The sequence below is a fragment of the Siniperca chuatsi genome, linkage group LG19, assembly GCF_020085105.1.
Source record: "Siniperca chuatsi isolate FFG_IHB_CAS linkage group LG19, ASM2008510v1, whole genome shotgun sequence".
NCBI classification, from domain to species: domain Eukaryota; kingdom Metazoa; phylum Chordata; class Actinopteri; order Centrarchiformes; family Sinipercidae; genus Siniperca; species Siniperca chuatsi.
The window spans coordinates 7,635,678-7,662,228 of record NC_058060.1 but is presented as its reverse complement, the minus strand read 5'-3'; the positions used below and the strand labels follow the sequence as shown (position 1 = coordinate 7,662,228).

At 41.9% G+C, this 26,551-nt stretch overlaps 1 protein-coding gene across 6 annotated transcripts in view; it reads left to right on the top strand.

Moving 5' to 3' along the window:
* Positions 1-26,551, top strand: part of LOC122866596 (partitioning defective 3 homolog) — a 344,331-nt gene that overhangs the window by 250,481 nt on the left and 67,299 nt on the right. For all 6 annotated transcript variants that reach the window (XM_044176448.1, XM_044176445.1, XM_044176446.1 and 3 more), the window contains 2 exons: positions 6,168-6,296; positions 14,134-14,436. In XM_044176448.1, coding sequence (XP_044032383.1) covers positions 6,168-6,296; positions 14,134-14,436 — 432 coding nt within the window. The remainder of the gene's footprint in view (positions 1-6,167; positions 6,297-14,133; positions 14,437-26,551) is intronic.

The window sequence follows — 26,551 nt, the reverse complement described above, 5'->3', positions numbered from 1 at the left end:
CCTCCTCCTGTACCTCTCCCCACTGTTTTCACACTGTTGCTGGAAGAATTAGGCCTGGCTTCCCTCCACAGCTACAGCCAATCAACAGCGCCCCCCAGCCCCCACACACCCACACCCCCCTTTTCCTCAAGGGAAAATCGATTGGTTCTGTGTGTGCAAGCCCTTGACCAATGAGGTGAAAGCACAAAGATGTCATATCTCGCCGTGACCTGTAAGAGGCAGAGTCTTTGTAAAAGGCAAGGGAATGTGCAACTGCATTAAGAGTTGTGTTATTTTAAAGGCACATTCCATATCATCACCCCCAAGATAGTGTGAACCCACAGATGTGTTACCTTATCTTACACATTCACTGATGAATCTCAGGTTGCAGTCTTTCTCCTTAAATGTTTAAGTAAAATGCTTTTCAGAAGAACCTTCACATTGTAGATTCTAGTTTAAAAGAGGCCTGGCTGAGCAGGGAAATAGCTGACTGACATTACAGGTTGAGGATAATGAGTTCCGCGGGGAGGGAGATAATCGGCTGGAGGCTGGAGGAACAACAGGAGAACATCCTCCCATACCTCTCTGGGGTTGGTGTCCCTGGAAACCAGTGGTGGCGACATTACTCTGAGGCCACTCAATGATAACGGATGCCCCTTTCATGCCTGTTAACGATCGCTGGGTCACAGAGTGATTCCCGAGGAAGAAGAAAAAAAAAACTCTCTCTCCCTTTTTCTTTCTCTGTCTTACTGGATTTTTTTTACAAGGCATCTGTGTGTCTCACCCCAGGTAGAGAGTGTTTACTCACCACAGCTGCAACAACACTTAGCTAGCAAGGATGACAGACAAATCTGACAGCCTCGCCTTCCTAACAAGGTACTATTAAAATGACATGCCACTGTCAGGGTTTTGCCCTAGGTGCAACACTGTGTGGAAATCATGCACTGCTTCATATTGACATGCCCTTACATTGGACAGGGATAGGAGAAGATAGAAAAAGAGTAATGTTTGTTTGTGTGTGAGTCTGTGTGCTAGTCTTAACTTTCTGCCGTGTACTTTTTGCCATCAATAAGATGATAATAACGTCTCTTGATTCTTCTCTCAGGAAAAAAAAGTGTATTTTTATGGTGCTTTATAGATTATCACCATGAAATGCAGTGGGTGGAGGCATAGTTATTTATTTTCTTCCTGACTGCGACAAATACAGTTTCGGGGAATGGGGGCTCAGACACAACATCAGATGTCTGTGGGGGACTTTGCCCTGGGAGATTTGGATTAACTTTCAGGTTGGCCAAGCAGAAACCATAATGATTCTCTCTGTCTGCCCTTGAAATTATCTTCTCATCACTTACTCAGATTGATAGATGCAGTCACGTTTTCCTTCTGGCTCACCTGTTCCATTTGCAGGTTTGAATAATGCCAAACGATTTAACACCTCATATGATGAGTGCATCATGTGAGGTTAAACCAGGTGGTCCATCACATCCTTGCATTCACTTTCAAAAACCACACATTTTAGGAGAAGTAATAGCGAGCTATTTCTGCTGTCCTCTCTCCCTAAGTCAGCAACTTCCTGCGAGCAAACCACAGATTCCCCACAGAAGATGTCAAAACAGATTAACTTCTCTCAAATCTATTCCCCAGATTAAATGATTGTAACAATCAAACTGGCTTTGAGGCTTTGCATAATTTACTTTTTCTTGCTCTTTGGAAATTCTGTCTTTGACTTTTTCCTCCTCTGTTGTGCTGCAGCCTTGAAGTATTATTACCCTGTAAATCGATGAAGATGATGTATGAGGCATCCACTGCTTGTGGTATAAACCCTTCTGTTTTCTGTGATATATGAGGATGTATCATATTGAATGGAGTACCTATTTACTGACTTCTTTTCTGAGAAAAGCAGACACATACAGCAAAGCCAGCTGCTCAGTAATATGCACAATGTGCAACAGCATTTGAAAACATTTTATTTTATGAGTCGGCAGATGTCAATTTTAGGACACTTTGATCTTAGTGTTATATTGCATCAGTGGCCATCATAACATTAATAAAGCATATATTAATATGGCTGACACATGTTAGATTACATACCATCCAAACGAGGTTTGATGCCCAATCAGACATTTTCAGGACCAAACAGTGATGAATAGGACAGAGCAGCTCAAGACTTAAAGGTCATAAATATTCCCTGTACCTATCTGGATTCTGTGTGCATATCACTATCCCACTGATCAAATCTGCATCTTACTCAGCTGTTGTGTGTTTGTGTTCATGTAATCTTAACTGAATGTCTTTCTACCCAGGTGGTTTTACGATCTATGTCTCTCCTCACCATCATTCTTTGTCTTTTGAGGGCCCCTCTGCATTTGTGTATTCACCAGTCTTACCTGCTGTTTGCCACAACGAAATAGATGCTTAGCAACGGATCATTACACAGTTTCGGTCTAGTGGACTGAAGCAGAAAAATAAAATCTGAACTTTATGAGGATATAAATGGCATATCATTGTTTTTCTGCCTTTAATGGAGATGTGAGGTCCAGCTGTTGCTCAAATAGTGACCATCACAGGTCACTGCAAATAGCTATTTAACAGAATAACCTAAATTCAAAGGTCCAACAAGTAAGTGGAGGTTTGAGTTTAGATTATTATGTTTGGGCCCTGTTGGGGTTCTCTACCAAACTGCAAGATATACTGTAGTTAATCCATTGTAATTCTACCCGAGTTGCAGCTGCCAATCAATATCTTATCAAGCCTCATCAACCTCTCTCTCAATACAACTATCCTGATGCCAGCCACTATTAATGCCAAGGTGCCAATACTGGCTGAAGAGTTTTACAGAAGCGGCTGAGTTTCTTCTTCCCTCCTGACACTGATTAACTCCAAATCATTACTGTTTTTTATCGGATTCCCTTCGTTTCTCAAATGAGACACTTATCTTCCAGAGACAGGTATGAAAGTCAATACAGTTTGCAGTTTTTTATACACACACTGGTACCACAGAATTCTGGATTTTCCTACTGAGATAATGTTGAGTGTAGAAATATTACATTGGGGTTTGTGCGTCAGTGGAGGTTTGGTGGTTAATCCTATGTTCCACCACAGTCCCTACTGGCAAGGCTCAGGCTGTTCAAGTGAAGGGCAGAGCCATGTTGTCAGTGAACCAGCAAGTGTCCCGATAGCCTTCTAATAGCTCTGGTAGTATCGTTCCTTTCCTCCGCCTCCGCTTTGATGTGGGCCTTCCTTATTAGGCCACCGGCGATGGGGGAATCGCCTTTCATATGGGAGCTCCTGTATGCCCGGGGTCCTGCTCAGTCTAATCCGCCAATATGTTTCATTATGACAAATCCCTCAATGTATTGATGTTGATCCAGAAGAAGAAGAAAAAAAGTTGAGGGCAGTTTGTCTCCCCTAAGGTTATTTTATGTTTTTTTTTTAGGGGGGTCGGACTAAGAAGAGACTGAGGAAAAAAAACTGGAAGAGTAAAAGTGGAGGGTGAATTTTCCTCAGGAAGTTAATGAAAGTCCTTGAAGTGAGGCGAGGGAAGCTGTCACCTGCCCTGGTGATAGATAGCAGGCCCACTATTATTAGCATTCCCAGCGCCAGCCTGGAGTTTTATGCCTTGCTACAGCCATTTGTTGATTAATTAATCAGGTAATGTATGCTATTTGTGCTACAAAAGAACCCAGATATTGGCCTCGACTGGGCTTTTTGCGCAACCACAAACCAGGATCTCATACCAGGCCACAGTGCATTCGAAAGATTACAATTCCAAAGCAGCCACTACCAAAGAGAAGCCATTTGCACAAAGGTCCTGGCTGCTTTTAATGTAAAGTAGAATAATAAACATCTGTGAGGGAAACAGTCTCCCATTTCATGAATATATTCACTTCCACTGGCCCAAAGTCAACCTTGTCTGATGTAATTTTTTCAGCTTTCGGAGAAAGTTTTCAAACTGTCAAATAAAGCTCAGCTATCAGGAAGGTAAAAATAAACTTGGAGTGAAGCACAGTGGGTCTGGGAGACTGCAGAGCTTAATGCTTTCTCCTTTTCCTGTGTCTGAAATTGAATGGGGCCGCTCAAAAAAGCCCATGTGGAACATCATAATCAATGTCTGTGTGTACAATGCAAGAACATCGAGTTACGTTATGTAATATAAACAGTCAATAAAAATCCAGTCATTTTCTGTGATTATATTTATTGAATTTCTTCTCACTTGTGGCCACATGCCCTCCTGCCCATACACTTTCTGTTATTGCCTTGTCTTTACAATCAGCAAATTTGTTCATATAATTGGCCTGGTTCCCACCAACCTGAAAATCATAAAAAGTACAAGGTTTGCATTACTTCAAGCTCTCACATTTGAAACCAGTAACATATGACAGTAGTACAAAAACAACATGAACAGTTTCCTGTTCAGCATTTCAATTCACCTTTCCCAATTTTTATCAAAGCATCAGCTTCAGTTTTTCTGCGAGGAATATTTTACCCAGATATCTGTCTCTTCCTTATGTACTCTCTTCAACTTTTCCAAGATACATTACAGATCAGTTGTTAAGAACCGCGTATCATCCTTCTTTCTTACAACTGTATTTATATTGTCCCAAAAAAGAAGAATGAAGTTCTTCCATTAAAACTCTTCTCTGAGCTGTCAGTTAGAGCTATGTCACACACATTTTGTACCATCCTTCCTCTGATATTTTAATGTTTAGCTCTGACTCCCATTTGGTTTTTATGGTATAGCATTTGTTGAGCTTCACCCTACAAGGCACGATTGAAGGCTGACCCAATGCATCCACAATAACCATAATTATAGCATTTGTGTTCACTAATCCTCACCTCTTTCATTAAATAATCCCTCAACTGTAATTACCTAAAGAAATCTTGGTTTTCATAGGTTAGCAGTGTGTATGAACACGGTGTTCAAATGGCTGCATATAATTAGCTCTGCATGCCCATACATATTGAGAACCACACACCATGGGTCAAAGTAGATAGATTAACACTGTATCTACTGTGTATGGTGTACAGATGTGCTCCTATCTCCATGTGCAAAATGACCATCATGTGCACTTCCTAGATATCTGTCTGTAATACTTCCTTTTTCTGTATTCTGCCGTTTTGCACTTCCTCCACAGCTGGCACCATTGTGGAGCAGCATGAAATGACATCATACTTTCATGATATTGTCTTTCCTGTTCTGTTCAGAGAGTTTGTCCTTTATCCCTAAATTGTGTGCACATGTATGAAGTTGGCATCTGATCTTAGTGTTATCCACAAGCACATTGTTGTGAGTAATAAAGTCCCAGCCAGTGGAGTCAGATAATACAGTTGTCCATATATTGTGTGTGTGCGCAGGCCTGTAAATGTACTGTACTCCCTGTCAACTGCAGGCCTCATTTCTATTTTCCATTCCTCATCATTTTCTCACACCCCTCAGTCAGCCAGAGTCTCCAGTCATTTATTCGCCCAGCACCAAGCTCGGCCGACCAGAGGAATTTACGATCATCGGCTTGGCTTATTCTCACCTCGCTGTAAAGCTGTAACGGATTTTCCGCCACCGGTGTGTCACTCCCGTCATTAAAATGTAAAAGTTTGCGACGCTGCCTAGAAAGTTACAAATGATGCCGGCAAACTCGGCCGTTTCCTCCACTTACATTTCGCCAGGTTGCTAGTAGTTTGTTCCCTCCTCGCTCAAAACTAAATCATGAGCTGTCACTGCTCCCATCACTCTAAGTAAACTCTACAGCTCAGGGAGGAAACGGGGAGCTCATCCTTTCTTTCAAAAAAGGGGAGTGTTGCCATTTTCCACTTTTCAGACTTATTCTTAACACCACACGCTGAATCTTTTCTGCTGTCCTGGATGGAGACTTGGCAGGGAGGGAATTCACTACGTTGAGTTATCTTTTGATATTGCTTGATGCATTTTGATTGTATTTATATGAAAATGGCCAAGTTATTCTTTCAATAACGAATGGGTGTCCGGGGAGTTTCCTCCTGAGCTGTCTCCCCAGTACAACCCGACCTGAAGATTTTGACAGTTTGACACTTTAATTTCCTACTGAGTATTTCACCTGAATTTCCCGGACAAAGGAAGAGACATGCTGCTATAAAAAAAATCCCATATTGGGTTGGAAATTATTAAAGCCTGGGCCTCAATTAAATCCTCTCTGCCCTTTTATTTTACTCAGGTTTGGAAAGCACCGGAGGGATGAGCGGCCAGGAGACAGGATGGAGAGGAAGGGCTCCAGTAAATCTAAAGCCGAGGACATGCAGGCGTCAGAAGAGGAGACCCTGCGGATGAGACTGGAACAAGAGAGGTGAGTGCTCAGACAGAACCTTGGCTCACTAAAAGCCTAAACAATTAAGTCCCAGCTGAACAAAGAAAAAAAATACTACTGACTGGAAAATTAGCAAACTACCTAATTAGCAAAATGGGGGAGCGAGGTTGGGAAATTCTGGGAAAGCACTCAGATGTCAATTTGTGAAATGTCCCTTTCTTTTATATCAGTACATTAAATAGATCATTTATGGATTGTTGTTGCCTGTGCCATTCAGAGGCGCTGACCTCCTAATGGTGCTCGTAGGCCCCTGTGGATTTGGCATGATTGAATGGTGCTCATTATAATAGTGAAATCGATGTAGCTCTGCATTTGTCTTCTCCTGCAGCTCGCCGAGGTTGTTAATCGCTCAAGAATACGCTGTTCCTTTATCCGCTACTCTTGGCTCTATGTCCTGTGGTGTTTGTGGACATCAGGACGTCCAGAAGAATAAGGCGAGGCATTGGTTTTGCCGCGTGCGCCTCATCCTTCAGAGACAAGCCCCATTTAATTCTCTCCAGCAGGGAAGACAATATTGGTGGCAGGGTGAATGAAAAGACAGCTTGCTGCCTCCATTGTTTTCCACCAGTCAAATGAACTCAGTAATCAAACTGCCATTGGTAATGACAGCTAATTGAATAGAAACAATAGGGCTTGATACCGCTCCCTCTTATGGCAAAGAGAAGGATGGATGGCTGTCGAAAATGCATGGTACCACAAACACAAACAAGTGTGCACACAAAAAAACGCTCACAAAGACCCTCTCCCCTGCTGAATGGAACATCTGGAGGCCTTGCTCAAAAAGCTGTAGCACATTTCTTTTTGGTATTCAACTATGACTTGCAGTGAAGGTCCTCCCCACTGAGGGTGTGAACCTCTCTGGCTGAGGGCCCAACACATTTCCCTCAGTGCACCCTGGAGACCGGCCGCCTGGTTCTCCATCCAGATCAACCCCCTTTGAGAAGCTCCCAAACGACTGTCATGCTAAGCATTAGAATCAACACAGACACGCAGTGGGCATGAGATATGTAGAGTACATGCCCTCACAACCCTTCCCTCCCCGCAAACACATACACACTATTTAAATCTCGTTCCTACTTCTTTTCTTTCAAGGCTAATTTCTTTGTCTGCTACTTTGTCTTACGGCACATTCTCATTCCCTGTCTTGTTTGTGTCCGTTCTGCATGTGTGAGCTCCGGTCCCAGCTCCCTGTGCAGGAGGGCAACCTAATTCTTTCCTTTTGTACCTGTTCCCAATCCCATCACTCAGCCAGGCCGGGATTGTCCCTCAGTTAATGGAATGGGAATCCTGAGGGAAATAGTGGTGGGTAATAATAAACCAACCTGCCATGAAGACAAGTCGATATTCAAAGCATTAGGGTTCAGCAGGATGACAGCTCAGAAATCCATTACTTCTTGTATTTTTTGGTAGCACTACTGTATTACACTCCCATGGCGCTACATTTGATTGTTGTAATTCTCTGCTTAAGGCACATGCTCTGATTGATTACATTGCTGCCACAAAGACAGGACCATTTAAGAGTGCTTTATGAAATTATGGAACGGACTGTAAAGGGTTTCCGAAGCTGGCAATCGTCAGCCAGCACTGTGTGTCAGCACGACCCGGGATGGGCCGCAGCCAAACCCCCGGCTCAGCTGACATTAGCGATCATTAATTCAAGCAGACGGTTTTGACAGGGGCTTTTAGTGATTCAAAATAGGAGTCAGCGAAGAGGTGAGACAGATTAATTCATAAAACCTGCCCTTTTTACTCTGCAATAAGGCAGCTACAGTTATATATTTAAAACTCTGACCTTGATATGATTCATGCAATTTATGGTTTGGCCTGCAGTCCTTGCAGACACAACTCGTTTATTTTGAGTAAAAATGTTCTCCTCCATTGATATCTTGTCAGCCGCTTATGGATTGAAGATGATGGAGAAGAGAGTACATAAAGCTCTGACTTCATTACTAGAGCACAGTGCAGTGCTTTGATGAAGAGTGGTTATCAGCAGCATTTGTTTTGCTAAAATCTGGCAGATTTTATACAGATCCTGTGATTTACTGTTTCATGTCTCATCAAGGCGGCATTAGAACCTGTGGTTAGGCTGATCTAAATCTTTGTTCAGCCCAGCAGCGGCAGCCATTACTCTGGTTTCTTTAAGGATGTGGACAGCACCCAAGACACCCCTATCTGATTGGCTCATCTTGGGAGGACTGTGGAGACAACAAGAGCTCTTATTGGACCTTGGGTGGGTTGGAGAGCAGTTGTTTCTGTGGCTATGGCCCTCATTCATACAGGGCCATGGGGGAGAAGAGAGAGAAAGAATGAAACACAAGGCGGGTGGTGTTGGTGGAGCTTCTATCAGTCTCTGACTTATCTCTGCACATGCTAGCCCTGAAACTATATGTTCCCAGCCAAAGTGGGAAGCACACAAAGACAACCTGACAATGCTCCTTCTTCATTTTCCGCCTGAACTGAACTCCATTCGCTCTGTCTTTCTCTGTGGCAGCTGATTATGATGTCCATTCTGTCTTATCTGCTTGGCTCCGGTTGGCTTCTAATCAGCGGCCAGCACTCCACTGCCACTCTCCTTGTTCCCACTCCCCAGACTACAGCAGAGGACATCACTGCTTTTTTCCCCCCTCGACAGTGGCCTGCTTCCTCTTGTTTGTTGTTTGACTTCCTGCTGACTCTAGACAAACAAAACCTGACCAGTGTTTCTGGAGTGGGTCAGTCAGTACAATTCACTTTCGACAAACAGCAAACCTGTAGGCGTGAGAATTTGGTCTTTTATTTAACAAAAGAGAAGTTCTTTTCTTATACCATGTTCAGGGTCCAGACACTTGTGTCACCAATATAAAAAAAGCGATTTGCCTTCGTTTTCTTTTTTTTGTCACAGTGCTTGTGGTACCAGCATTATCATTCCACTTTGTCAAACCATCTCATTATTTCAGTATCCTATTTGAGTCTCATTTGCATAGTGAGTTCAAAGGAAGCTCCAACTGACTGATTGGGAAGTGTGATTACATTTGTAATTATATTGATACCTACAGCAAGTTAATGTGATTGTTAACACTGTGAATTAACACCACGAAACTTGGACAATTATCTCTGTGATTGCATTATGCTGTTATGGGCCAAGTGTCAACACAAAAGATGGGCTATCGGAGGTTTGCGATTCTGCACAGACAGCTGCAGAGTCATTTACTGCACTTTGATTAGATTCAGATAAATTCTGCACTCCATCTGCACTTCAGAACAATAGAACATGTTTTGGTGAGGGAGTATTGGAAAGAAAAATCTATTCAAGGCAGTTGGATGAGAAAGTAAGAGAGCAAATACATTCTGTTTCATCAGCCACAGTAACAATGCATATTGAAGAGGCAGGCGTTCAAGCTTCTAAGTGTGTTGACTTCAAAATGAGTGTCAGAGAGTACAGACAGCCCCGCTTCCTCTCCGTCTCCCCCAAGCTTCCCTTGGGTAGATTAGACATTGACAAACATATGGAGAAGGAGTCTGCTGGCTTTGTTGGTCCAAAAAAAACATAAACAGTGAGTTTTATTCAGTGTGGAGAGGAAGGACTTGAGGTGAGCTGACATGGTGCTACCAGCTCACACCAGGCCATTTCATTCCACCAGTATAATGTGTTAAAGTAATTACTTGATGTTTCAGGCACTCAAATTAAGCTTTAGCAACAGTATCATCACAAATTCCATCTGTGGTTCATGTGAAGGTGCAGTATTCAGAGTGAATTTTGTGACAATGAATGACAAGAATAACAACAGGGAGAACAGAAAAAGTTGAAAGGGAGTGATGTTAAAGAAAGAATAATGTCATCTGGCTGACACATAATTTTCTTGAAGACATGGTCAGTCAGTGGATTACGGGTTGAACTTTAACTGCCCTGAAAGCCTCAGCATTAGACTGTCTAGACTGTCTGTTAGCCAGGAGGAAATGCCTTTCCATTGCACTGTTATGAAGAACAAGTGAGTAAGCATTGTATTTTATTTAAAGGTACACGTGAGGTCAATTCTACTAAGAATATAGAGTAAAACACAGACAACACATAGAAACACAAAAGAAGCCGATCAATTACTTACATAATACTGGAATTATTTTATTTTCTGTCATCAGTGTAATTAAAATTAAAATCCACAGTGGGGCTGCAATGAAGCACTACAGCTCGATTGTCCCTATTTTCAAATAATATCTCCGTGGGCTGTTTGTGTTAAAAGCTAGTGTCCTCTCCTCTCAAACATAGTATCTGGTAAGAGTAGAAGAGAGGAGAAGGGCTGGTAATTGGGGCTGTACAGTAATAATGTGTTTAGTGTGGGAAGCACTTTCCTCAGTGTTAACATGCTGGGCCATTAATTGGCTAATGGAGTATGTATGGTACAGCGCCGGGGTGGTCTCTCAGGAGAAAATGGGTGAAGGAGAGGAGTTGGAAGTGGAGCAGCAGTTGCAGGTTGCCCAAGAAGAACGCAGTTAGCAGGTGTGGATATAAGGTTTGGAGCTAATGTGCAAATTGCAGAGCAGAAAAATGGCTATATAGCAACTCTGTGAGGCTGTATTTAGACATTGCTTTGAGCTAAATTCTAATGTCACAGTGCTAACACATTTGCGTTTAGTATGATGTTAGTATAATGTTTACCTTGGTCACTGACTTAGTTTAGTGTTTTACTAATTAGCACTAAACTCAAAGTACAGCCGAGGCTAATGAGAATGTCATTAGTTTTGCAGGTATTTTGGTCATAAACCAAAGTCTCAGGCAAATCAAAATTTTGACCTGATGATGGCGCTAGATGAAAAGGATGATCAAAGTTATGCCAATTCATCCTGAGGGGAACGTGAGCAAAATTTCACCTCAGTCCACCCAGTTGTTGAGACCTTTCACTTAAAACCACAAAAGTCAACTTCATGGTGGCACTAGAGAAAAAGTCAAAATATCACCAAAGTTATTAGGATTCATCCTCTGCAAACCATGATTGGCAAAAAATTTTGTGGCAGTCCATCTAGTAGATGTTGGAATATTTCACAGGATAAGTGAAACCTTGGTGGCGCTAGATGTTAAGTCATGGGATCACCAAAATCAGTAGGATTCATCCTCTGGGGACCATGAATTTGGGTACCAAATTTCATGGTAATCCATCCAAAAGTTATTGAGATATTTCAGTCTGGACCAAAGTGGGGGACCAACAGAATCACAAACAGACCAGCATTGACATCTTTAGTGCCACACCACTAGCATGCCTAAAAATATCATCTGGGTGGCATTTCCTACAAAAAAAAAAAATGTTTTCATGCAAATTAGATGCATACAAATGTTATTTGTAGGTGACAGGGGTGCTAAATTCCTGGTAGTTTGATTCTTGACACGTCAATAGGTTGACATCTTGCAGAAAATATGCACTTGGGAATGTAGCATTCAAATCTCAGCTTGCCACAGTCAAACCCACTGCCAGCTGGCCAAGGGTGGAAACTTAACACCGTATGATAGTCCACCTTTTCTTTCTGACAGCCAGAACAAGTTGGAATAGGCCTCCCCCTGCAGACTGACAGGTTTTGATTGTGGATATGTTTTCTCCACAAACACACAGACAGGTAGATGTTTTGTACGACAAAAAGAGCCATGACTTCTCCCCTGAAAAATGTGAAGGATGTGATTAATTGAAACAAAAGCTTTTTCTGAAAGTCGATGAGTGTATAAAAGCAACAAAGTTACATTGCAGGATGGACCAGATGGTAATGACGCTAATGACAGGATGACTCACATCTTTGATATTTCTGGCTGTTAAAATCCTTTTATTGAAATGCACCTATTAGCTTTATCCATGTCAGACTCCCGAGGCCTGGAAGAGAAGTCTTTCTCGTTTAGCTTCATGTCGCTAGTCTAGCCAAGGCCATTATCTTGTCCCAAATGTCAATATTGCCATTTTTATGAATCTGATTAGTCCATAAAACGCCAGAGGGTCTTGAGATCCCAGTGGACTTCCGTGAACCTGTGGTAACATCATTGTCTGGTCCTTCCTGGCAGAGATCTGACATCACTTTAGCCAGATGGCAGGTGAAAAGGCTTCTGGGAATTAGTGTTTTTCTCCCTGTGAGGCTTGTTTTCCATTTCCTGACAGCACAAGCTAAAGACCACACCGAGTGCGCACAACTATGCTGTGAGTTGATAATTTCCATATTGCACCTGGTCCATGACAATGCAAAAATACACCAAACCAGCTTGGAGGCTTTATAGATGACTGCATGTCATGCAACATTGCATCAGGCCTCCATCAAAATCTCATTCCGCAGATAATACTGAGAAAATGGGATTTTTGGACGGCTAAAAATAAACAAGGCAGTCTAAGGGTAGGATGTGGGAATTGGGTTAATCCGGCACTGAAAAATTGTGATTGTTTGAAATGTGATTACTGTTATTAAAATACACAGACATGGGAGAGAGAGTTAGGCTAGGGGTATTCTCGCTCTGTTCCAAACTTGTCAATCATCTGTGAGGAGCAGCAGTGGGGGGGGTCAGAGGTCAGTTATGACCTGAGGTAAGAGGGAAGCCTAGCAGCAGTGGGACATAGCGTACCCTACAGCAAGGATACAACATCTGGAACCAGTGAGCAGTCTGGTGGCTGCTGCCAGGGTCACTGCAGTGGGAGGTCAACTCCCCCCTCCGCCCATCCTCAGCCCTTCTCCTGTGTACTCCCCACTGTCCATGTTCCCGCTGCTACAATGCCAGCTCTCGTTGCTCCCATGCAGCACCATGACTGAGTCTTGTTAGCTGCGGACAGATGGGCATTCACACGGAACCATTCTCTGAGACAGGAAAGGCCCTGTGAAAGGCTCTGTTGTGTGGAAGTGGCCCCGGGGAGAGGAACGTAATGGAGGGAGAGGAAGGGGCGGGAAGGAGGAAGAGGAGGTCTGACTGTCTTCTTCCACCTCCTCGTTAGAGGACCTGAGACATAAGATCAGTACTCTCGTCTCAGCCCTCTAATGGCTCATGAATAAGCACATATTTTAATAATTCTGCAGGAGAGGCCTCTTCCTTAGGTCTGGACTGATATTTGAGATTAAACTTAAAAGTTGGAATGCTGCTGTAAGCCTCTCTGAATCTTGGACAGAATATTACAGTTGGTCTTTTGTTTTTTTCATTTTTACCCCCATCTCTATCCTGTGTTGCCTCCTTACTGTGCATTTATTATGCACTTGCCACTCAATACCTCAAATACCATCAAGTATCTCCCTGTTTCTCCTATTAGGTACATTTAGTGTTCACAAATAAACACATATAATTCATGAGTTAGCATTTTTGTCTGAGTTCCCAGGCACATTTTATGAAATTTTTTCCAAGCTTGTAAAAACAACATGAAAACTGGATGTGTTTCCATCAGCAGAGCTGGAACAAATATTGTATACAGTATAGGCTTCCTGAGTATCAAAATAAGTAAACTCACTGGAAACCACAGAAAGAATCTTTTAAGAACCGATTAATATTGGGCAATTTGATATGGTTCTTTTGCAGTTGGCCAAATACATATTTTCACCAAAAGACAAAGGGAAAGAAAAGTAATTTTTGGGACATGTCAAACCATTCAAAAGCACTTTTTACTGCTTTAAAATGTTACCATTTGACAAGCTGATCATTTGAAAATTAGTAATTTCCATCACAATTTGAGGAATTCGTCACCAAACATTTTTCAAGGGTGTAAAATCTTTTTTCTCAGTGAGGAAATGATATTGAATTTTGGCATTTTGAGCATAGTTTTTAGTTAACTAGATGATTCACAAATCAAAAACACTTATATCTCACTTTTTCTCTTCAATGTGTTTTTCACAGAATACAGGCCAAGACACGGGAGTTTCGGGAGAGGCAGGCAAAGGAGAGGGAATATGCCGAGATCCAAGATGTTGTCAGCCACACCTTCAGCTCAGATGAGGAGCACACGTACGCTGGCATCGGATCATTAGACTCGTCGGTGGATAGCAGTAGTATGGAGCCTTACAACCACCACTACCATCTCCCTCAGAGTCCCCAGAGCCCTCATCTTCCCTTGAGCCTTCAGGAAAACGGTCCACCCCTGGAGGCTCTGTATGCCCAGGTCAACAAGCCGCGCAATGGACGCCCTGTAGCTCCAGACAGGTAGGGGGCGCCCAACACACATCTGCAATACTCACAAGGCTCAGCAGTGTGCTTTGTAACTCTCTACCTTTCTCGTTCATTCAAACGACAGTAAATAGCTTTGTGCCTTGTGCTTATGCTTTGCATAATTTATTTATTTATTTATTTATTTACACCTCATCTATAATGTATAAGCAGCGGTGTGATTTTATTTGTTCACTTTTACTTGTCATGGGTGACACATGCTGCACAGAAAAACAATGAATTTCACAATGGATTTTATCGCTGCCTCGTCCCACAAGGCATTGTCCCGTGCAAGCAGGCAGAATCCACAGGCAAGGTAAAACAACAAGAGCCCATCGGTTCTCCATGTGTTAGAATTTAATATCATCATGTCTTTTTTTGAATTATTATCCGTGGCTCACAGGTAATCCTCCCCGGCCTCAAAAACACCTCTTTCGGAGTCACATTGTATGTGAGTTCAGCTTGTTTGTCACTGGGGGGTTGTATCGCTCATAACCTCCATGTCAACATGATTATTTGATGTGACGACAATGCCATGCAGAGCTTTAGTTTTAAATTACTGTGTTGATAGCTTATTGCCAATAGACCCGTGTAAGGTTATCACATGTCTTTTTATCGATGTATTTATTCTCTTTTATAGCTCCAGCAAATGGGAAAGTATCGATAGTTTCTTATGTTGTGAGTGAAAGTGACTTAGCTAGTTACATTCTTTGCCAAATATGAGCAATGTTAAATCCCCAAGGATTACAGGAGTACAGCTTTACAACTTACTTTTCACTTAACAAAGCCTATTATACAATGTTGCATCCTCAACAAAGTCCAACCAACAGTCCACAAAACCTAAATCAATCCAACTTTGGCATTACCAGCGAACCAGGGAACTGTCTTTTTCTAGAGTACCTGCTAGTGAAAATCTTCTACAAGAAGAGAACTGTAAAACTGATGAAGTAATATTAAGATGCATACAATCTCTTAGCCACATCAACAGTATTGTGCATGTTAACATAACATTTTATTTTTCTTAAATCATTAATTTATCTATAGTATGCTGCACATGTTGTTTTTGAAAATCCAACCTTTACAACCAAGACTTGTATTTATTTTTCTTATATGCAATGCTTGTTCCTCTGCTGAGTTGGAGGGCTACAGATTTCCTGCAGGTCATATCCAGTGGTGACAAGCCAGGAGATTTCTATCCCCATGGTGTCCCAGAACCTTTCAGGGTGTTATTAATGGATCGGATAATACCCACCTCCTATGATTGACAGCTGTCACTTGGGGGCTTGTGACCTTTCACTGCTAGGCTAAGGTGGGGTGGGGTGCATATGTTACTGTGTGTGACCAAGACAGAGCACCTCTGTGTGGGTGTGTGTATGTTTTTTAAGAGGATTTACAGAGGTAGAATCTCCATCCTGTAACACCCCCCATGACAGTCAGAGTAGATATGACAAGGTTATCTGGCCCCTCTGATAGCCGGCTAAATCCATGTGCCAATACATCTGGGGCTTAGTGAAGGCCACTGATCCATATGTCTAAAGTAAAGGTTACCTCCACATGTTTCCTCAGGATAGCCTTGTTGTGTCATAGCAACTATCTACTGTAAACTATCCCACCTCTGAAGCAGAAGTTCATGATAAGCCTAGGTGCTAGAAAAAAGAAGGCAAGACAATGCTTGACTGGTGTTCAGTGAGTCTGTGTATTCAGATCACAAGACTCTGATGTTGGTCAGTGATAGACATGATACTATTGATTCTCAGTATGAATATCAATAAACTGTGCAGGGATACAGAATAAAAGCCTCAACATAGGACAACCCTGTGAGTGATAAGTCTCTTTTTTTCTCCTTCAGTGCCAGAGGGAATATTAAAAGCAATCTGCTTAGTAGCTCTCACAGAGAAATAAAGAGAAAAAAGTTACGTAAAGTACCTGATTGTAAACAGATGCTTTGTTTTGTTTTTTGGGGGGGCTTTCTGCCTTTATTTGATAGGTACAGCTGAAGAGAGACAGGAAATGTGGGAGCGAGGGGGAGGGGGGTGACGTGCAGCAAAGGGCTACGGGTTGGATTCAAACCGCTGCGGTAAGGACTGAAAAAACGAATCAAATAGTTTTCGTTTGGTTTATTCAGATGTAGCCAAATTTCCTCTGATCATCTGGAAGCTGTTCCATATGTCTTGCTTTTTGTCTTACATATACTATTTATTAGGTCGTTTTTAAAAAACAGATAACAGAAAAAGAACCTGTCTTCTCCTTTCTGCTCTCTTGTTTAGCAGTTTCTTGGAATCAGTGAATTCTCGCCTTTACAGGTTTATTTCAGCATAAAAAGCTTAGTGTTGCATGTTAATTATAAATACAAGCTTATATTTAGTTTGGGGTCTGAGCCTTAAGTATTGATAGCACAGTATGGAGTTTCATTTGCAGGGACAGGATTAGCTGTCGCAAGTGTTGTGATTTGATTTGAAATATGCGCAGCATGTTCAACACTGCATTTTTGTTTTGCACCTCGCTGCTTTGCATATCTTGTGTATGCCAGCCCGGCTGTATGCCTGTAATATTTGTCTTGCTGCCTTTGAGATATAATAATATGCACTGGTTCTTATTAGCTCAGAGTTTCTATTTACGATTTGCATGGAGAAGCTTGAAGCACATTCAGAATCAAGACTCCTGTCACTTGCCTATCATAATAAACATAAACAGTAATTTGCATTTCTAAATTAAACTTAATGGAACTTTCATTGTCAAATATAAAGCACCAACACAACAGAATTTGCAATCATTTCTGACTGTTCCATGTATCAAGACGACAACATTGGTTTCAGAACTTTTGTTTAGCCATTTAGAGATTCAGTATGACTTACAATTTCTTCACTTTCCAATCCTGCCACTGCTACTTATCCTAATATTTTGGAGCTGCAGCTACACAAACTTCCTGTTTGAAGGTCAGGAAAAAGGAAGTAGATGAGGTTTGTTCAGGGAAGGCTTCTCATTCCTGGCTGTCAGCCTTCGTTATGAAAGAGAAGAATGAGTTGCATTTAACCCTGACCTGGATACTGTTACCGGATTCTGAGGTGGGCCCTGGAGAAACACTCTGATCAGAGGGGCAGATTAAGGATCCTATCTTACAGGGATATTTGAGTTATTTTCTAGTAGAGTTAAGTCAGACATCTGACAGCAAGCCAGCACCTTGTAACACACTCGAATGCAACATGCAAAGCAAAATTAATTAATAAAAAATCACATTGCTGATAACCCGTTTTATTTTGATTGCCAACCCGATAATGTCTATAATGGAAACAGGCTGCAGTGTGTAACAATACACAATTTTCAACAAGCAAAATAGTTCCAAAAGGAGTTTGAGAAGAGGACAGGAAAGATACATTTGTTGATTTGTTTGTTTTTTGTTGTATAATTTACAAAAACACACATAAAATACATATATACATAAAAACAAAGTAAACCCAGCACTCTGTTGTTGGCTAGCTGTCACTGTCTCCTACAGCATAGCAAATAATATTATACGGGGATATTAGCATGGTGGAAGATATTTCCTGATTACCATATGACCTCTAGAAGCATGGCACAACTGCACAATTCTTACCTTGTAAAATCTTACCTTGTAAAATTGGTTCCAGGGACCACGTAAATGGAAGTAAATTGAATTGAAATTAGCTGACAGCCTTTCTTTATTTTTAGGTCTTCGCTCGGAAAAGAGGCAGTGAATGTGTTGGAGGATAACTACAATGGAACTAATCAGTATCTTACATCTAAAAGCCACCTAGTCAAACATTTGCGTTGCTGGAAAGACATCAAACAATGCTGGTGTACCCAGGAGTCTAAGTTCCCATCAGTTTGTTTACTGTACATCCCTCGGTGCCATCATTACAACATAGCATTTTAGTCAAATAGAGGAAGGTTCTTTAGATCCAGTCAACTAATTAGTGACACTTAGGGGCCCTTTGGTTGATGTGGGGAGGTGCTCCTTTTTAGAGGAGGTGGGGTCCACATGCCTGCAATTACCAGTTACTGTACATTATAGTTTTGCATCTAGGACTCTTTTTATGCTTCATGTGTTTATACACATGTGCATTCATTTTATGCCATAATAAAGACATTCACCCATGACTCTCCCAAGGCTTTCAAAGCTGCGCTCTTGTTTATCCACTACAGTTAATAAGAAGAGGCTGCAGCTGGATAAATAGCCTGTGTATACACCTCTCTCTCTGATAGACCTTTGGTAATGGAACCCTAATGGGAAGGTCATTGTGACCGTAAAGCTGGAATGAGTCAGACCTGAGCCTATAAACCCTTGGAGATACAAGGACCCCTGGTTGCTGTGGGCGTCCAGAGATCCTGCCCACTCTGCCATATCGGGTTTTACTGTTCCTCTACGGGATCACGGTACAACAAGAGCTCATTTGACAATTTATTACCAACCGCCACGTTATTAGAGCTGGCAGCACCAGTGGTGTTTTGACAGTGCTGTCAGACTCAGTAAAACTGAAGGGCACCAATAGAAATCCAGGATTTATTCATGGTCAGTTTTGTTAAAACCTTATATAAAGCAAACGTAAATATCATTTTTCACCCTAAAACCTGTGGCATGAATTCTGCTCTAATAGCTCTATTACTGAGTTTACGTAAAAGTGAGCTAAGCGTAAACCCCTGAACACAGTGTTTTCTATTTCAGTTATTTTGTTTCACCTGATAAAAAAGTAGACCTAGCAAAATTAAATGACCTAATTTCTCGACAGGCAGCTGACAAGTCAACCCCTCCATCTGGAGAGGGACCGTGGGGTTTGGGTGACTGGCGTTGGATGCTGCGTTCAGAACGACAACCTGACAGGTGCCACGCTCGATGGGATTTGTGGGAAGCGAGCGTGAAACAAAGCATCACCTCTGAAACTGCAATTTGATTGACTGCTGCTCCCATTACGCAGTTGAGTTTCTAAAGCTCCTTAGAGCATAGGCGAGGAAGAGTCAGACACAGAGAGGAAGAGGTGGGGGGAAGCAGGGAGAAAAAGATATGGAGCTCACGGAGCTCAGCGGTGCAAAGCCCTTGAAGTCCTCTGCAACTCAGCAGCTCCAGAGAGGCTGGCAGGCAGGCAGCAGAGAGAAAAAGAACCCAAAGATCCTCACCTAAAGAACCACTCACTGTGGTGTTTTTCGCCTTGCTCTCTCCACACGAAAAATTAAGTCAGAACCTCCGCTTTGCATGGTCTTGAAATTGGATTATGAGGTAGCTAATGCATTTTCCGCAGCTGATAAAAGGTCAGGCTTTTCATCTCGGGAGAAAGTTTGTGAGGATTTCTCCCCTCGCTCTCACCACCTCGCCACTCTGAGGCTCGGAGACGTCAACTGGTGAGGTGGGAAACGTGCGGTGAGACACATACTTCACACCTCAGATGAAGACTCTTTTACAGCTGTCCAGTGTTGTTAAAAACCCACCCTCCTGCTGTTCAGAGCCACAGGTTGATAGAGCTTTTATCCTCATCATTGTTTGGATCATCATCACTAAAAACAATTCATTTTGTCTTGTTTGTTATCGACCCCATCAAGTTTTTTGGATGAGAAAACATTACAGTACCACTCCAACAGGGACACATAATCATTCGGTTTTATTCTGTGCTGTATTGTTTGAATGGACTATTGGATGACTCGATTAAAGTAATGCAGATGGAAAGTAAGTTACAAACAACAATGTTCTACCTCAATCAGATGATCGCTGAGCCAATCTGAAGTAATTGCTTTTTATATTATTTGTGTATTTATGTAATTAACTCCGCAATCAACAATCAGTCTCTGTGATTTTTATAGTCTATATTTTCATTTAGATGCAATCAAAGTGAGATTAACAACACTTTCTGACTGCAACATCTGTAGCTTTGATTAAATCCTACCTCTCAATAATTCATTGGTAAACAAATGAATCTTTTACGACCCCTGCATCTGCGTTAAGACTTTAATAACAGCTCGTAAGTCTCTAATAACATTTTCTTGTAGTTTTCAAGGGAGTAAAATTGATATGTCTAGCATCAAGGAACAGTTTGCTTTAATGCGACACGTGCATTAGTGGTAACTAATTACATTTTACTTACTCACTGGTATCTCTGTTATTCCTGAGTGTTTTGTCTGGTGTATCCAGTTCCTTCACCTTCTGTAGGCTGCCAAGCTAAACAAGAGTCGACGCTGACTGTATCACATTTTATTCCCAGGGCCATGGCAGCATGTTTTGGCGCTGCCTTTTGTTTGTCTCTGACATCCGCCGGCATTTTCCATTACTCCCTATGAGTGGCCTTGCGTGGGTGTGAAATTAGTGTCACAGTGAATGTGTGGAGTAGTGCCTTTTCCTGCTCTAATTGAGAATAAAAAAGAGACACTGAGGTGATGGGAAGAGTTCGTTTGGAATATTAGCTCCTTCTGAGAGAGCTGCCAGTGTAATGAATGAGCCTGGGTGTATCCTCGGGTCAGCTGTTATTACCGGCATCTGCAGGACATCTTCTGCACCTGGTAAACCTGTGTAGATGACGTTTCAGTCCTCATTCAGCTTTGGAAAAGCCCCATGTAAACCCTGTAGATTGGTTACAAAATGAGGGTGCAAGTCCAATACACAGACACATTCGCACACGGACTTTTGCCCTTTCCACCCAGCCTGCTCTGTGCTGCGGTGATAGTGCAAGAGGCCTAATGCACCAAATGCACATCAGCCTTATCGCATGGGTTCTACACAGATAGCAACGTGTATCTCCCAGGCAAAGCAAGTGAATTATTTTTCTGGTCTGTTTTTTTTTTTTTTTATCCTCCCACTTCGGAGAGGGCCCTGTGGGATGGATGTGATGAGATGGAGCACACAGAAGGCAATTTATCCTCCGTTTGTACCATTACGTTCATTTAAGAAAGCAAACAGCCTGAAAGCAGATCGAGAAAGAGAGAGACATCGAGAGGGAGGGAGCGTGAGAGGAAGATATAGACCCACCTCACCTTCAACTCTACATCAAGTGGATCAAGCTGATTAAGGTTGCACGTACAGTATGTATTTTATCAACGTCCCTCAAATGGGAAGCCTGGAAGACATGCATACAGTACCTAATGAATTTTCACAAGAAGATGAAAGGAATAGGGAATGCGCCATTTAGGGCAGGCATGCCCCAGCAGACAAAATGGGAAGTGGAGGTTTGAATATGGCCGGGGGCTGCCGAAACCTCGTTTGTTGATCGGTACCGGAGGGCATCTCATTCCCGGCAATCATCAGCTGCAAATAGACAGTTAATCCCCCCTCAACTCCCCCGAAGGCTGCCGAAGTCTGACACCATAACTGACTGTGCGGTGCAGAGGAGAGATTAACAAAATAGACAAGCATTTGCTGGGCCTGGCAAGTTTTTCTCAACAATTTAGAGTGAATGTGATGATTTGTTTTGAAAATGTCACAGTGACTAATTGGGAGAAAGCACACAGAGAACATGCTGTTAGAAAATGTGGGATGTACTTTTCTCTGAATTCAATCACTGAGAAATCCATTTTGATAGAATGACATACACTGTGGTGCGTCTGTTACCTAAATACACACAAGTTCCTCTGTGAGAAACTCTGGTTTTCACATGATAGATAACCCAATACCATAAACTAATAACAGGTTCTCTCTGCTAACATAGCATCACTGCTTTCATCCCTGTAACCAGCTACTCTCACACACTCTCACACAGCCGCTCCAGAAATAGATCAGGTGAGGAATGTGATTGAGAGGCAGGTGACTGCAGAGCGTGGCTTTGCACTATGAACCGTGTCAGCAAGCAGATGACTCTCATGCCTTCCCATCCTCCTCACTGTGCTTTCATCTCTCTCTTCAGTTACGCCGAATGTAAACACACACATACACACGAAAGTAACCTCAGATTGTCAGGCAGGGACTGTGTGCTGATGTTTGCCAGCTGGGGCATCATTGTTTACTGTAAAGTGAAAGCTGGTAGGGGCATCAGGGATTATTTAGGGCTTCCCCTCTAACTGTAAACATAACTTTTGGAAGACAGGAGAGCACAAACTGGGCAAAAGAACTGAAATGTGACTATAGAGCAGAGCTCAACAGAATGAGGCACAGTAGTGCTGGTTGACCAAATAGAATGTTAGGTAGGAAAATAACTGTGAATGACAGTGAATACAGGAAGAAAGGTGGGAAGGATTAGATCAATCATTTTGTCATTGTATCAACTTAATATGAGCCTTTATTCAAAATAAAAAATCAGCCAGTCAGTGTTTTACGATGTCGAGATGGTGGAGGTTACCCTCTCCCTAAAAATAAAGGTAAACTTCCAATCAAATGTTATCTCAATCCAGATTATAGGTGTAAGAATTCAAACATATCATGCAGTGATATTGTGTGTGATGAATTTTACTTTTACTTTTTGCCAAGAAATATGTCCAGGAGATTCCGTAGGACCTATTACATGTTGAAAATATAAAATCCATTTAAATAAAGGTTATAGCTTTATGTAATCAAATAACTATTCAACACAGTTTAAATTAACAGATGACTAGACTAAACCAAACCACATTACCACCATATCCAACAACAAACTTCTGCAAGTCTCTGCTCCATGAAGTCAATTTCGTCCTCACGTTTCATCGCCTCGCCTGCATCCTGAGCGGCGTGCCAACAAAGGACTGACCAGGGGCCTCCAAACACCAAACAGCCTGCCTGCTCTCAGATCTCTTACTCTCAGCATGTTTCCTGGGCAATATTCCACTTTTGTACAATTTCATGTGGTTCAGAGTTTTGTTAGATGATGTATCTCATCTGTTTACAATACAAGAATTCATGGATTTTAAGTTTGTTAATGTATAATCACAAGCTAGCAATGCCAGTTCTGGTTTAACCTACTGGTTTTAACTTACTTCATAGCACTTTCACATACATTAGAAATTGGACAAAGCAGTACATTAATACTGTTTTTTCCCAAAACCTGTGTCAAAATCAACTCCATAGTGTTTTGAGACTGAATAACTTCCACATTTCCAGGCTACCAGGCAGGGATGACTGCTGACCCTAATCATTCCAAACATCAGTACTTTCACTCTCAGTGTAAATGATTTAGGTTCAAATTTGCTACGGCAGTAATGGCAGCGTCCATAGAGGGCACAACACATAAATCAGCGGGCAGATTATTCTATAGTTTACATGACATGGAATGTGTCACAAATTCTTGAGAAAAAAACAAATATTGGCATAAAATGCACACACTGCTTAACTATTCTTGAAAAATAACAATTTTGAATATTAGCACAAAATATCTGCTATTGGCAGCTATAATATTAAATCAGTGGTTCAGGTATTGGCCTTTAACCACCAGTATATTACAGTACAGTATATTCTTAAAACCTTAAAGTTCAACCATAAACGCTAACTGGCATTCCCTTATTGCAGTAAGTACAGAACCCCACTCATATTTGCATTACATTATAAATAGACAAGGCCACCAAATAGTAAAGATTTAGGCCTAAACGTTAAGCACTGACCAGTGGGTTCTGTATCCATTACCAGACTGTGTCCTAAACACTATTTTCTAAGTGATCACTGGGGTACAACTCGAAACAAGCCGGTGTGTACAGGGCACATAATTAAATTTACCTTGCCCACATCTGAGCCAGCGAGCCTGTGCACTCAACACAGAAAAGCGCAGTTCTCTCTATTTTAAGAGCAGTATCCATATTCCTTTGTCAGACTACACCATTGTCGTTCCAATCCCTGTGCCTTGAACAAGCTCCCAGCGGCAAATCGGATCTCAGCGAGAGCCTTTGTAATTACAAGGAGCTGAATGGGTGAATACGTCCCAAATCCGCAAGACCGGCATCCAGCGACACATTCCATCTGTCTTAAGCCCCCTTCCAATATTTGAGATCGACTCATGTGGAGGTATTGAAATAGTACACACCACCACCTTTTTACCCCGCTGTTTGTGTGACAAATCTGTTAGGTTTTTGAAAGTTTTGGACAAAATTTTTCATTAACATGTCTTGAAAAATGTAGGCCTTTCATATCAATTCTGGAAAAGTAATTGTTTCCGGGTTTCCATTCTAATTTAACATGTTCATAACATTGCTGTATGGATGAATAATCCTCAGGTATTGTATTGGTGCATTTGAAAGCTACAGTATATTGTGAAGAAGCAGTGTCACATAAAAGGAAAGTTCATAAAATGCCAATGCAGGGAGAAAAAATATAACCTGATATAGGAGATCCCTTTGCAGTGAGAAGTGTGTGACACTATCACTATTTAACACTATTTAAAAACTAATTTTAACAATAGACCAACGATAGAATTATTTGTTTGGTGTTCGTGTTGATGTTACACCTCTGGCTTCATATTGTTGGACAGCCAGAACCTTTTCTAACTTGTGTGTGTTCGATATCCATGCATGTCAGCAGAGTGTATAACCTGTGGTCATGCAGTGAACATAGGGCTCATTACTCCATCATCCCACACAGGTAGGATAGAATTATACCAGAATATACCAGGGAAAGCCCGGGGGCTTCTCTGTATGTGTGTCTATCCAGTTCAGGCTGTGCTGGGGCCCAGACTCAGCTGTAAGGCCCCTCTAGCAAAATGGAACAAGTGCTTCATTGGGTCACCTGAGCCAGACCTGTTTGAGCTCACTGTGGGACCTAATAAAACCCTGTGGGGCCACCAGACATTTCTAATGCCATCAGCATGCCTGTAAAAATGCTCTTAAGCCCTTGCAACAGAGTAATGGCAGCACATGGTCTTGTTTGTCCGGTGTAATGGGCCTGTGATGTCATCACGGATCATCATGGAGCCAAAAGGTTTTAGAGCCTGGCCTGTTTTCAAAGTGAATCAGGCATATTCAAGGGAATCACATAAGTATCTTTCTGTTTCCACTGTATCCACTGAGTGCTGGGGTTTGTTTGTGCCAGAAGAAATGACTGCGGAAGTTAATAACCAAAGGCATTTTAACCTAGTCAGCCTTATTGAATTGGCTTACTGATTGGACCAAATGCCGTGTAGGTCACTAGTAATAAGCTCTGCTTTTCCTCTTCCTTGCCCTCTCCTATTTTTATCCAGCCTGGGGTTGCACAGTTAATATCCATCTTTACATTAATTTAATCTTGTGCGTGAGTAGAGACTCAAATATCTGCTAATGAGGTATGATGATTTCACCAGTTGAAAATAACTGTCAGACACTTACTCATTAGATGTCAATACTAAATACCAATTTAACAAGCAACTAAGTTATTTTTTTAGATTATTTAGAACCAAAATGCTGCAATTTCAGAATTCTCTGTCTATTTCAAGATGGATTGTATATATAAGAATTTAAGTTGCTCAAGATTTTTCAGATCTGTACGTGTCTGTGAGAGTGTAATGTATCTGTGTTATTGTTGGCTACCGCCGAAAAACGCCTGTGTGACTGCAGCCTCTCTCCACTCCACCATCCTTCCCAGCCTCTATGGCTGATGGTCTGTAAGCGTCCCAGTGAGAGATGTCATCCCAGAAACACTTGTCTTCTCTGCCGTGATTAAACATAGAGAATAATCCCCATCCTGCAGTTATATGACCATCATTAAAGGCTCACTGCCAGGCCGACCTGCAGTCGGTTTCACCCGGGATAATGGCCATGTTTTAGTGGTAGTCAGGGACGTCAATTAAAATCCACATTGGTTTTATGACCTTTTGTAGGAAGCTGAGGTTTATCCATTGCATGGCAGTGAGAGCTGACTAGGTGATAAAGCCTGTGATTTCAAAGCAGTTTATGGTTTTGTGTTTATGGCTGGAGTATTGTGTTCGTATTTGCATTGTTGTGTGCGTGCGTGTGAGAACACACCCATGTCTGAGAGGAGACGTGTGTGTTACCATTCTTTCTCTGGCGTGTGTCAGTTTCAGTCATTTATTAATAATGTATCACAACAAACTGAGAGATGATTGTGCAGAATGACTTTAATAGAGTTGATAGTGGGGCTTGGAGTTCTGACTGGAAACAGAGTGGTTCTCAGATGATGAAGCTGACTGTGGCAGAAAACAAACGACTGGAGCGAGTATGGTTACATCCATAGAATTACTTCCTGGTGTATTAAGGTAATGTCCTTTGAAATACGTGCCTCCCATGT